General features: G+C 37.7%; 1 protein-coding gene across 7 annotated transcripts in view; it reads right to left on the minus strand.

The window, feature by feature from the left end:
* Positions 1-14675, minus strand: part of kiaa1109 (KIAA1109 ortholog) — a 427165-nt gene that overhangs the window by 261013 nt on the left and 151477 nt on the right. For all 7 annotated transcript variants that reach the window (XM_072584210.1, XM_072584207.1, XM_072584208.1 and 4 more), the window contains exon 18: positions 1998-2104. In XM_072584210.1, coding sequence (XP_072440311.1) covers positions 1998-2104 — 107 coding nt within the window. The remainder of the gene's footprint in view (positions 1-1997; positions 2105-14675) is intronic.

Consider the following 14675-nt stretch of genomic DNA (forward strand, 5'->3'; position numbering starts at 1 on the left):
TCAACAAAATAAATCTGTTTTGCATTCACATCCAGTGCATTTACATCTTGTCATCTGGCTCTGCATTTTCTGATCATATTATTTAATCCACAGTATTTTATCAAAAACTGTTTGACAATAAAAACTCATATTTTGTTACACTTTCTTATTCACTTCATTACCTTTTGAAAGAGGACTTTCTGCCTGAAATCCATGGTGCTTTCATCATTATGCTTTTAGTTTCTTCACTTTATTTTATGTTCTCCTTTGGAGTCCATTATTTTCCCGACTATCAGTGGTCTATAGTTGCTGGGGAATGTTCTATTGCCCTTCTTAAATACAGCTACAATGATAGAAATATGCTAGCCGTCTGCTGCAATATGTTTTTCTAATTAATTATTCAGCATCTGTGATGATGCCTTTGTCATTTCTTACATTTCTTTTTGTTAAGAAGTTGCAGATGCAATCTGTCCAGCCCAGGAGATTTATCTTCTTAGAGTTATTTGTTGGTTTATTTACTATTATTCTTCTATATAATTTAAATGTGGTTTTATTATTTCCACTGTCTTCCCTACTCAGCCAAGCCTCCTTAAAAACTACTGAAGCAAAATAATTACTTAATAAACTTGACTTTACAGTCAACAATGAAAAAGGGCATTCACCATTAACCTTGAAGCAAGGGTCACCCTGCTATCTAGCCCTCAGGGTGGCAAGAATCTTACTTTTCTTGCTGTGTGCAACTGACTATAGAATTCTTTAATGGTATTTTCAGTGTAGAGGTAAGATGTAATCTCACCTAGCTATTCAAGCAGCAAAATCATAGGGTTCTCATGGTTACCCAATTAGAAAATCAAAAGCAAAAACATTTTGAATGAAGTGAACTAAAGACTGGGGCATATGCATGATAAAAACCGAAATATCCCAACAAAAGCTTTTTCTAAAGAAAGAGATCATTACTGCTAAATAAATAAATTCACATGAAGCATCTCAAAGGTGATCGGTGGAACATGCCACTACCTTGAATGGATTGAGATAAATAGCACATATGCATGTAAGGGAGAAGTAGATAAATAGAAGAGGCAAAGAGGAATAAAAGGATATGTTCATCAGATGTGATGAAAAACTAGGGTCAGAAGAGGTATTTATGGACCATTAGCACACAATGGCCTGTTTCTTTGCTGTCTGCATGGGTTTCCTCTGGGTGCTCCCATTTCCTCCCACAATCCAAACATGTGCAGGTTAGGTGAATTGGCCGTGCAAAATTGCCCATAGTGTTCAGGGATGTGTAGGTTAGGTGTATTTGTCAGGGGTAAATGTAGGGTGATAGGGTAGGGGAATGGGTCTGGGTGGGTTACTCTTCGGAGGGTTGGTGTGGACTTGTTGGGCGAATGGCCTGTTTTCACACTGTAGGGATTCTATGAAATTCTATAGATAGATATATGGGACCAAATTACTTCTCCTTCTGTTCTATATGCTTGTTCAGCACCTCACCTATGCAAAAAAGCAGGGTTGTTGCCACAGCAATTATTTCTAATGATAGCTGAAATTTTCTTGCAGATTGAAAGTTACATAAATTTATAATTTTCCATAGAATTATTCACCATTAAACTTACATTGCATGTATACATCTTCAGGGAGAAATCAGGTGTCAACTTGAAAAGGTCAACCAGTAAATTAATTATAATTAATTTGGACAGACTGATGCATCAAAAGACTGACAACGGTTTTGCATTAATAGCCAAAATAAAAAAAAACTAATTACTTACCAACATAATAATACTCAACATTTGAATGCTAGCAGAAAATTTCAAAACAGAGTTTGACAATATTTTTATTTGGCAAATGTATTAAGGGATACAGAACCAGAGTGAATATAATGAAATTCAGATGCAAATCAGCCACAACCCAATTGAATGAGCAAAAAGGCCTAAGGGGCTGAATGGCTTGATCGTGGTCCTATATTCCTTATACCTTTGTAATAAACAAATGAATGATTAATAGAATGAATGGCTTCTTACAGCTTTGCTTCAACTGTTCATCAGCTTTCTGAGGGTAGATGGGATGCCAAGTATAGTCAATACAGAGTAGGATATTTGGAACAGACCAGCACTCAATCCAGTCGGTCCTATAAATTATGAAAACAAGCCAAATTTCAAATTAGAAAAAAATATCAAATTAAGTTTTTTTTAAGAAGTAGCTGCTCACATTTTCAAAAATGTTATGCATTTCTTACAATTACACCATAGAAACAGGACCTTTGGCCCAACTCATCCATGCCAACCAGGTTTCCTAAACTGAACTAATCCTATTTGCCTGCGCTTGACCCATATCCCTTTAAACCTTCCCTATTTATGTACCTGTCCAAATGTCTTTTAAATGTTTCAATTGTACCCACCTCTACCACTTCCTCTGGCAGCTTGTTTCATACACGCACCACCCTCTATGAAAAAGGTGCCCCTCAGGTCCATTTTAAATCTTTCCCCTCTCACCTTAAACCTGTGTCCTCTGGTTTTGGGGGAAAGACCTTGGCTATTCATCTTATCTATGCCCCTTATGATTTTATAAACCTCTAAGGTCACCCCTACGCCTTCAAAACTCTAGGGGAAAAAGTCCTAGCCTATTCTTACAGCTCAGACCTCCCCAGTCTCAGTAACATCGTTGCAAATCCTTTTAACATGCTTTTCAGTTTAATAACATCCTTTCTACAGCAGGGCAACCAGAACTGTATGCAGCACTCCAAATGTGGCCTTACCAAAATCTTGTACATAAATAATAGTGTCCCAACACTTATACTCAATGTTCTGACCGATTAAAGCAAGCATGCCAAACGCTTTCTTCACCACCCTGTCTACCTGTGATGCCACTTTCAAAGAACTATGTACCTGCACCCCCTAGGTCTCTGGCAACACTCCACGGGACCTACCATTAACTGTGTAAGTCCTGCCCTTTTCCAGTCTTACCAAAATGAAACACCTCACATTTATCTAAATTAAACTCCATTTGCTACTCGTTGGCTAAGCTGATCAAGGTCCCATTACAAACTTAGATTAAATGTCTCCACTGTCCACTAGATGACCAATCCTGAGCTGAGAATACAGTGAAATGAGGAGGTGGCCTTGTATTCTCTGGAGTTTAAAAAGACTGAGAAATGATCTCAGTAAAATATACAGAACTTAAGGTGAGACAAGAAAGATTGTATCCACTGACTGGGATAGTCACAAACTAGGAGTCATAGTTCTGGAATAAGCAATCAGCTGCTTAGGACAGAGATGAAGAAAAGGTTCTTGGAGATTGTGGGGCTGAACCATTGACTCTACTCGAGATTTGATTGGTGGATTATTCAGCGGTCAGGAAATCAAGGTATGTACGATAGGATAGATAGGTTTTGTTGATATAATAAACTTCAGCTAAGATCTTAATGAACACGAGCAGGCTGGGGGAACTTGCTGGTCCTACGTCTGCATCCCACTTCTTAGTTGTGGTAAATTCATATGTGACTGAGCAGTACTCCTTCAGAATTCATTGCAGCACTAGACCCAAGTACAAACCAAGTGTTGTATTGTGATGTTTAATTCTGTACTGACATTACAAACTTCAGACATGTCTTTGAAATTCTCTTGAGTGAAGAGGCACCTGCCAATCCTCATGTATTTTCCCTTCAGTACTCTCCCTGTACAACCCAAAATCTAGCCCAACGTTGACTGTAACAAACAATTCTTTGTAATTTGTACCAAGTATTATGTTCTTTGCACATTTTGCGAAAAGACAGCACCACCTGAGGCAAGGTCTGGAACAGTATATGCCCTACATCATAAGTAAAATATACAGAGAGCAGAGTCAAAGAAAATTCTCCTTTATAAAGTGAATTTCAGTTGTTGCTTAAAAATGTCTACGTACACAATGCATTATTAGTTTTGCCATAATTTCCCCAACATTGACTGAAATTTCTGACTACAATTCTTGCTGCAGCTCTAGGTCAGAGAGAGTCATAATCAAAGTCATACAGCACATCTTATACAGCCTTTATTCAAACCAAGAATGCGTTTTCCAACTCTTTCTGATAACTTCAGTCACATTCAGCTGAGGACAATATCTTGGTCACATTTCTGTGCAGGGATTCACCAGCAGTCCTGTCAATCAAACTGACAACATTCTTGCTCCGTAAGTATATTCACATTCTTATATTTCATACTGTGCCCACAAAGTAAAATTAACCTCTCCATGATAAGTGTGAGCATTAATTGAATACCTGCATCAAGACGACATACAGTCATAGAGTCATAGCGATGTACAGTATGGAAACAGACCCCACGGTCCAACCGGTCCATGCCGACCAGATGTCCCAACCCATTCTAGTCTCAGTTGCCAGCACCTGGCCCATATCCCTCCAAACCCTTCCTATTCATATACCCATCCAAATGCCTCTTAAATGTTGCAATTGTACCAGCCTCCATCACATCCTCTGGCAGCTCATTCCATACACGTACCACCCTCTATGTGAAAAAGTTGCCCCTTAGGTCTCGTTTATATCTTTCCCCCCTCCCCCTAAACCTACGCCCTCTAGATCTGGATACCCCCACCCCAGGGAAAAGACTTTGTCTATGTATCCTATCCAGGCCCCTCATAATTTTGTAAACCTCTATAAGGTCACCCCTCAGCCTCCAACGATCCAGGGAAAACAGCCCCAGCCTGTTCAGCCTCTCCCTATAGTTCAAATCCTCCAACCCTGGCATCATCCTTGTAAATCTTTTCTGAACCCTTTCAAGTTTCACAACATCTTTCCGATAGAAAGGAGACCAGAATTGCACGCATTATTCCAACAGTGGTCTAACTAATGTCCTGTACAGCCGCAACATGACCTCCCAACTCCTGTACTCAATATTCTGATCAATAAAGGAAAGCATACCAAGCACCTTCTTCACTATCCTATCTACCTGTGACTGCACTTTCAAGGAGCTATGAACCTGCACTCCTATATTGCTATTGTTCCTCGCCATCTTGGCTAATGGGTCAAAAAAGTGAAAACAGAAACACTTCAAATTTGTTTAAAATAAACTGCAAAATATGACATCGTGCAAACTGGTAACTTCAATGCATATTTGTTAATGTCTGCAGTTTATGGCTTTTCTTCTTAACACACCTGTGAATTCAGTGTTTAAAACATAACATTTAAATGTAAGTAAATTCAATGAATGTAAAGGAAAAAGCTTCCATAGCACTTGTTTGGTTAGCACACAATGCTGTTCTTATCATAATTTGTTGGGAAATTGTCTGCTTAGGTATGTCCTGAATAATTTAGAGCCAATTGCTATTGCCAGAAGTTTCCCTAGATTGTTTGGTTCCTCCAACTGGGAAAAGGTCAGGTTATCTGAAAGTCAAAGTGACAGTGGGAAATGGCTTTCTTTTTTAAAATAGTTCTAACTATAAAATACCTTTAAAAATATCACTACTGAACAAAATGCCACCCTTTATTCTAAACACAAGAATATACGCATAGAAGTAACATTTCATCATACTCAATAGTTAACCAGTAGACATTTGTTCAAAAAGACAGTATCATTATGTAATGTCACAGTGTATTTTGCTTCTAAACTGTGGGTGCACTTCCCTAATTCAGCTGTGAAATGTAATGAAGTAAGATATCTCAATTGTGGCAGGATATCAGCACTATCACAGACAGACAGACTAAAAATATGTCACTCCAGTTATTCAATGATATAGAAACAAATCTATTTTATATGTAATCTAAATTATACAGTTTAGGATTACACAAATTGGGGAGTCTTACAGCATCAAGTCAAATATGGGCAAAGAAACTTACTATTACCACTCAAACCACACCATCTTCACTCAAGGTGGTGAATCAACATTCCTGTATGTGGAAACAAACTGAAAGAAACACCGAGGACTTCAATGTTCATCACCAGAAGTATCTTGACACCATAATTACTGACTGAGTTGACTGAATCGTAAAGGACACTGCTGCAAAACTGGCTCGACAGCAGCTGATAAGGGAAACAGCAAGAGGGAAAAATCCTACCTCAACATGTCCTCATCAAACTAACTGACACCATCAGGAGGTATGACCATTGCATCTTTGTGGAGCCAAAGACTGATCTTCATGTTGTTGGAACCCTCTCTGAAATGTCATTATTTGATTGTTTATCAACTTTGGTTTGGAGCTATGAACTGTCAGCTAAAGGTGACATTTACATTTTTTAAAAAATCAATCTGTTCAGGGATATTATTACACACGGCTGGAGCAGGTGGGACTTGAACTTGAGCATCCTGGCTCAGAGGTAGAGACATTACCACTGCACCATCAGAGTCCCTTGACATTAAAGTACAATTTCCTAACTAATTCCCAATAACTGTTTACCTTGTTACATTTACCACCTCGTTATTTAGTGGACTATGAACATAATCAGATGTTAACACCAGTAGCAGGATCTATGCTTTCAGCATGGTGAAGCTACAGTGCAAAACTACCTGAATAAGGCTCAGTGAAAGCAACATGCCACAGACAGAGCCAAGAGATCCTACGACCGATGAATCAGATCTGAGCTCTGCCGTCTGGCCACATTCAATCACGAATGCTGGTGAATAAATAAACAACCAACTGAGAAGAGAAACTTGACAAACATCCTCATTTTTATAATGGGGGAGCCCAGCACATCAGAGTACAAGACAAAGTTGAAGCATTTGCAAGTAAAGGGATGAAAGGTGTCTTGTGTAGGAATAGTTTTCAATCAGTGTGCTGCAACAAGGTGAGAAGAGTGCCGCAAAATGTTCAGGAAGCAGTGCCCTTTTACCCAAGTATTGAAGCTCTGCCCATACTTCCAATTTCATCTGGAACAATGCCACTTACAAGTTCAATTCCAAACCCACACAGCATTCTGACTTTGAGATATGTCCAAAATTGTTCCTTCACATAGTGAAATCAAAATCCTGAAATTCCCTTACAGCACGATGGGTGCTCTTACGCCAAATGGACTGCAGCAGTTCAAGGTGGCAGAAATACATGCAACCAGTTAGTGAGCAGAAAAAAACTTCAGCTAAAATTACAAGTGCATGAACCAACTTAGCATCTTCCTGACATCCCGAAGTTCACAGATGCCAGTGTTCAGCCAATTTAACTCATTCCACACAGCATCAAGAAATAGCTGATCTTTGCTCATGTCTTCATAATCTTCAGCACCATTCATAATTTCTAAGATACTGAAGTAGTCCATATCCACACGCTGCAAGAGTTGGACAACATTCAGGCTTGGGTTAACAAGTAATGTTACATCTGCATTACACAAGTGCCAGGCAATGATCAATAAGAGGAAACCTCCAACTCCCCTTGACATTCAATAGGATTACCATTGTTGAGTTTCCCCCGCTATTAACATCTGAAGGTTATCATTATCCAGAAACTGAAGTTGATCAGTCATACACTCATAGTAGCTAAAAAGCCGAAATTCATCAGTCAATACTTCATCCTATGACTCTCTAAAACCTGACCAGTACCTATAAAGCACAAATAGGGAATGTAAGAAATAATACTCCCCATTTGTCTAAATGAGTGCAGGTCCAACAACACTCAAGAAGCACAATACTATCCAGGTCAAAGCTTGGATGCCCATCCACCACTGAAACACAATGAAAGCAGTGTATAACACTTACTGGACGTACGGCCGAAATTCACCATATCTCCTCTACCATTTTCTTCTACACCTACAAGAGTAATGACAGCAAATGCATGGAAACATCACTACCTTCAAGTTCTCCTTTAAGCCACACTCCACCTTACTGTTCCTTCATTGTCATCATCACTTTCAACTTGGAGATTGTATAGACTGTAATAAATATCCAAACAGCTTATGTTGAGACCTTTGCAATGCACCAGAGAATAGGATAAATCTGTTTCCATCACATATTTTCAAAGACATGCACTTATTTAGGAAATACACAAACAAAACAAAATAGGTTATGATTAGTAGGCAGATACCACTGCTGACAGAGTATGTCTAGAAATATCTAATAATGATCTGCTTTGGCTAATCAACTATGAAACATATTTAGATTTAGATAAACACACCTGAATTTGTGATCACAGAAAAGTAGGCATTATTAGGATAGATGGAAACAAAATTACTAAGGGAAATTAATAAAGCAAGTGAATCACAAAATTTTTAACATATGGAATTCACATGAAAGCAAGTACAAGTTCATCCACAGCAACACAACAGGTCAGAATACCCTCAAAATGTTGAAACCCCTATTCCCAATGAAGGGCTTTTGCCTGAAACATCGATTTTCCTGCTCCTTGGATGCTGCCTGACCTGCTGTGCTTTTCCAGCACCACTCTAATCTAGACCACGGACAAATCTGTAGTGCAACAAACACATTCATCAATAAATGTATGTCAGAAAAATGATACGTGTGGTTGCACTCACAGAAGCTGGAGGGATATTTTAAATGTGGTACCTCAATAAAAATGCTATGGTAAGGAATAAGGAATACTACCAAAAAAAACTGCCAACATATCCAGGAAATAATCAAAAGTAAATTAGAGATGTCAAATTGCCTTGAGGGGCATTACAGCATGTGCAATGATATTGCAGTCTCAAGTATTCCAATTCAGATTGTTTTTGGGAGAGGGGGGCACAGAGAAAAGAGACAGTGGTGATGTCACTTGACTTGTAATCCCAAGTCAGAGTCTTATATTCGCAGGGGGGCGGGGGGGGAAAGGTGTCATAGACTCTTCCACAGCCGCTGTAATCAAACTGGAATATAAAACTAGACTGAGTGATGGTGACCATGAAAGCTACTTTAAATTTTTGTCAGAACCTATCTTGATTTATTTTGAGCAGGAAATCTGCAGACCTGTCCTGGTCTCTACTCCATAACCACAGTTGACACTTAACTGCCCTCTGAAATGGTCAGCAATCACTCAGTTCAAGGACAATTAAGGATGGGCAACAAACACTATGCAATAGGACATATGATATATACCATCATTATTTGGGAATTTTGGATTTTTAGAGTAAAGCATGAAGGATTTTGATTTCAATTTTGTGAAAATAACTTTTTTACAACAGTAAAATCAAATTGATATTTGTAAAAATGACCTAAATACATAATCCCAAGGACTGTGACTTAGTAAGTACCTAGACAGATGACTATGGTGCTAACTGATGAAATGTTTGCACTTTTGAGTTTACAACATACAGAAGAAACAGATGATTAGGGTACAGTGCAGCTTAGCTTGAGTTCGGTTCAGAAGAATCAGGTTGCATTTTTATTCTAAAAGAAGAATATGGTTTCAGTTCAGGAGAATAGTTTTATCCTTGCAAAAGGACAGGTTAGTTTACAAAGTCTTCAAACTGAGAGAATTTATGTACAAGTTGTCAAGCCATCAGAATTGAAATAAAACAACTTAGGCTAGCAGAACTGAAAGAAGGTTCAGGCCATCTGAACTAGAAAGTCACATTAAAACAATTCAGCAATCCAAAAAGGAAATTTGGGAAGAGTCAGTTAAACAAAAAAATGAAAGAATTAAGATAGGAATGATGTCTCTCTGGGATTGAATAAGTTTAAAAAAAATTACTGGGAAAAATGTTAAATTTATGTCTTTCCTTTTTTTCAAACTAAATTACATACATATATACATATAAACTTCTGCTCATGTTTAAACAACTTTCACAGCCTCCTATGAATGCATTCAGCAACTAACTACCAGAATAACGAACTACAAAATCAAGCCAGATTTCTTTCTTGGATCTTATTTGTCCAATGTTACCATGAAGGGTAACATTACTTGCGTTCACAACAACTGGTCTGTTCAGCAATGCCCACATTACAAATAAATGAAAAGAAACTCAAGAAATAAAAGAAGGCATAAACCATTCAGCCCCTCAAGCTTGTCCTAACATTTAATATGATCATGACTAATCTTCTAACACATCTTCATTTTCCTGCAGTTCTCCATATCCGCGATTCCCCGATAAATCAAAATCTTCTGATTTCGGTTTACCATAGCAATTCTAAAGATTCACAATAAAGTGAAGAATTTTTTATCTCAATTCAAAATGATTAACTTGTTATTCTGAGGCTGTGCCCCATTACTCTTGGTTCTTCAGTCAGAGGAAACATCCTCCCAATATCTGTCCTGTCAAAGCCTTACAAAAGGGCAGAAATGGGTACTACAGATGCTGGGGATTAGAGTCAATATTATAGTGGTGCTGGAAAAGCACAGCAGGTCAGGCAGCATCAGGAATTCCTGATGAAGGGCTTTTGTCCGAAACATTGATTTTCCTGCTCCTCGGATGCTGCCTGACCTGCTGTGCTTTTCCAGCACCACTATAATCAATCCACTACAAAATCTTGCATAAACTCTCATCCATCTAAGCTCTATGTAGTATGGGCCCAATTTACTCAGCCTCTCATCCCAGAAACTAATATCATGAACTGTCAGTGTACCTCCACCAAGAAAAGTATATTAAGCATTAGATATGAAATCTCAAACTATTTACAGTATTCCAAGTATGGTCTCATTAAAACTATGCTTTTGCAGGAAGACTTCCTTACTCTTATATTTCAATCTCCTTGCAATAAAGGCCAACATCCAATTTCTCTTCCTAATTATTTATTAGACTTGCATGCTAATATTCTAAACTTCCTTATGTAAGTATACACAAGACTATCTGAACATTTACATATAGGTTCCATGCCTTTTTTTAAAAATCTCCATATTTTTACAACCAGCACTTCCCACATTATTCTACCCTGCCATCTTATGACCCACTCCATTAACCTATTCCTTTTGCAAACATTTTGTTCCATTATGGTTTAGATTCATACCTAACTCTATCATCAGCATACTTATGTACATCATACTGTCTCTACAGTTAAGTAATTAATGGAGATGTTGAGTCAAGGATACCCTAGCACTCCACTGGTTATAGCCTGTCAACTTAAAATGCCCCATTTTTACTCCTATTCAAAAACAAATCCACTACCAACGGCTAATATACTACTCTCAAATCCACAAATCCTTATCTGCTGTTCAAGGAGGTCTAACACCTCACTGAATAACTTCCAGAAATCCCTATCCTGGGAGTTACATCCTCAAAAATTTTTAATAATTTTGTCAAGTACAGTTTCTGTTTTGTAAATTAATGATAACTCTGATCATAAATGCATTGCTAATTTAATGTTCAATTTCAACAATTTTTCACGAGCTAATGTCAGGCAAACTGGCCAGTAATTCTCAGTTTTTAAGTTCCTTCCGTTTTAGAATCTAGAGTTTTAGAAAATTATAACTAACACATCTACTATCCCTGTAGTTAGCTCTTATTGTCCTGGAGATTTGTCACCTTTCAGTCCTAGGTTTCTCCTCTACATTTTCTGTCTTCATATTACCTTTTAGTCCCTTTGTTGTGTCTTCTATAGTGAAGACAATTACAAAACGTGCTCAATGCTTCAATTATTTCCTTATAAAAATATAACTTCTCTCTGCCTCCAAGAGATCAACATTTACTTTTGCAGTTCTTTTTCTTATTTATCTATCTGTAAGAGCTTTTAGAATCTGTTTGATATTCTAGGATATTTTTGTCTCTGGTTCTGTTCTATTTTTTCTACAAACAATTTGGCTGCTTTCTGCTGGATTCCAAAATTCTCCCAACCATCAAACTTACTCTCCTTTGCAACACTGTAGATTTTTATTTCAGAACTACCATCCGTAACTTCCTTAATTAGCCACAGATGGACTTTCCTTGCTGAGTATTTGTATTTTTGCTAGAGACTTTGAATGGATTTTTGAGATGTTCTTCCTACTTATTTACCGCCATACAGTTTTGTCTATTTACGCAAACATATATTTCTTCTCATTCATATATACATGACCTTCTTTAAATTCTTTGAGATCATAATATGTCACCTTCATTTGAAATTTAATTCTATTATGATCTCTTTGTCCCAAATGATCTTTTATTATAAGATTACTAATTTATCCTACTTTATTGCACAATTCTTGATCTAAGATAATTTTATCCTGAGTTCATTCCACAATGTATTGTCCCAGAAACTGTGGAAAAAGCATTCTACTAATTCGTGCTACAGAATAGCTGTGCCATTACAGTGTCAAAATTATTGCATTATCCTTGCTACAAGCTCCAATTATTTTTCAGTTAATGTTCTGTTCTACTAATAGCACACCAATAAACAATCTTGTACTATGATTTTCTGAATCTTAATATTCCTAAATTCCACCATATTCATTCTATTTCCAAAATTCTCTCTCATTAATGTCCTTATGTAAATCTTCATTACCAGGGCTATTTTTCTTCATTACCCATTCGCACTGTCTTTTTGAAACACTGAATTACTGGGAAATATTTATTCATTGGTCACTTTCTAATTATGTCTGTAATGGCGACTAAATGCAAATCATTTATCTCTATTTGTGTCACTTATTTACCTTCTTCATTATGAACATGTGCATTCAACTGAAGAGCTTTTAATTTTGCTTTTGTTTTACAATGGTACTCTGCATGAACCCCATTCACCAATAAGCTTTGCACTTTTTGTCCTGTTTTACTCATCTTTCCTCTTTAGATTTATAAATCTCCCTTCACCTGAACCTTTTTAGTGTAAGTATAATTCATAGCCCTGTTTATTTGATTCCCCAAGACACTGCTTCATAGTAACACTGCACTTTAAGCACAACCCATCCCAATTAGAATAGCTCTCACTCTCCCTAGTACGAGTAGCAGTGCCCCAGTAATGAAAAAGCTTTCCGTGCAGTCCACTCTGAACCACACGATGAATTCCTTAATCTGAACTAAAAATAGAAATTGCTCGAAAAGCTCAGCAGGTCAGGCAGCATCTGTGGAGAGAAATCAGAGTTAACGTTTCGGGTCGGGTGATTTTTCCTCAGAACTGATGGTAGCTAAGAAAATGTTGACTTACGTACAGAGGGGGCAAGGAGTAAACGATAAGTGGGGGTAGAGCCCAAAGAAAGAGAAGAGCAGTTGGACATATGAAGGAGTGGACAATGATCTGGCAGGGACAGGGAATAGCTGTTAACGGGGACTGTTAGTGGCTAAGAATGGTGGTGTGTAATGGTCACTTTATTTTGATACCTGAGCCCAAGCACTGACCATCCACTTTTCACTCTGAAAACAACCCCTTTAATCTTAGTCTCTTACACCTGCTAGCCAATTTTCTATTGTTTTCAATTACTAATTCTCCTGTTTTGGACTGCAAGGCACCTATATTTAAATGTACTGCACTTTCTTTTTGCATACTTCCAAAAGCTCTTACAATCTGCTTTTATATTCTTTTCAAGTTTACTCATTCCATTTTTCCCCCTCTTAATCAACCTTTTCGTCCTCCTTTGCTGAATCCAGTCCTCAGATTTGCTACTTTTTATGAGCAACCTTCTATGATTCTCTTTGAATCTAATACAATTCTTAACTTCTTTAGTTAGCCATGGTTAGGTCTCTTTTCTTGTTGTGTTTTTTCATCTGAAAGGAAGATACAACTGTTGCAATGCAAACATTTATTCCTTAGATATTAACCATTGTCTATCTGCTATCATGCTTTTAATAAAGTTACCCAGTTTATTGTGGCTTGCCTAACATTCAGACTTTCAACATTTCCTTTGTTTAGATTTAGGACCACGTTTTGGATTGGTACTTAATTCTTTATCCATATAGAGAAATGTATCATGTTGTGGGCACTTTTTCCTGAAGAAAATCTTAGAACAAAGGTCATTAATTAACGCTCTTCTCATTTAACAAAACCAACTTTAGGATAGCCTGTTCCCTAGTTGTTGATCATTGCACGGTTCTGAAAAAAAAATGTATTCATGCTCCAGGAGCTCTTCCACCACAGCATTATGGCTAATCCAGTTTGCCCAGTCTGTATGTAGACACAAGCCACCCACAAATACTATGGCATCACTATTACATGCATCTCTAATTTCCTGTTTATAGCCATCAGCTAACTTACCACTACTGTTTGGAGGCCCATAGACAACTCCTACTAAGGTTTTGCCTCTTATTATTTCTTAACTCCATCCAGACAGATTCCATGTCTAGATTTCCTGTACCAATGTTCTTTCTCACTCCTACACAGACTTCAACATTCACTAACAATGCCACCCACTTCATTTTGTTTTTGTCTGTCCTTCCTAAAAGATGACTACCCTTGGATGTTCAGTTCCCAGCTTGGTCACCCCACAGTCTCTGTAGTTGTAATCATTTTGTAGCCCTTTACAGCTATTTGCATTGTTAATTCAGGAACCTTATTTGAATGCACAGAGCAGTTGCAATAAAGGATCTTTAGACTCACCATTTTGACGCTTTAGATTTTTTTGGCACTATGGCTTATCATTGTTTTCTACCTTTCATTTCAATTTTTCTTTGCTTCACTCAGCTTCCTGCCACTCTAATTTAAAGGCATCCAAACAGAACTAGTGAACAGCCCTGAGAGGATATTTATCCCGGTTCTTCTGCAATCCAATCCACACATATTTCAGTTTCTACAGAATTGTTCCCAATGCTTCTCTGGCACCATCTCTCCAGCCACACATTCAACTGGTCTATTCTCCTATTCCCCATCTTGCTAGCAGATGGCACTAACAGTGATCCTGAGACCACTACCATTGAGACATAGTTTTTATTTCCTAGCTCTCTTTAATCTGC

The sequence above is a fragment of the Chiloscyllium punctatum genome, chromosome 14 (assembly GCF_047496795.1).
Source record: "Chiloscyllium punctatum isolate Juve2018m chromosome 14, sChiPun1.3, whole genome shotgun sequence".
Classification (NCBI taxonomy): Eukaryota; Metazoa; Chordata; class Chondrichthyes; order Orectolobiformes; family Hemiscylliidae; genus Chiloscyllium; species Chiloscyllium punctatum.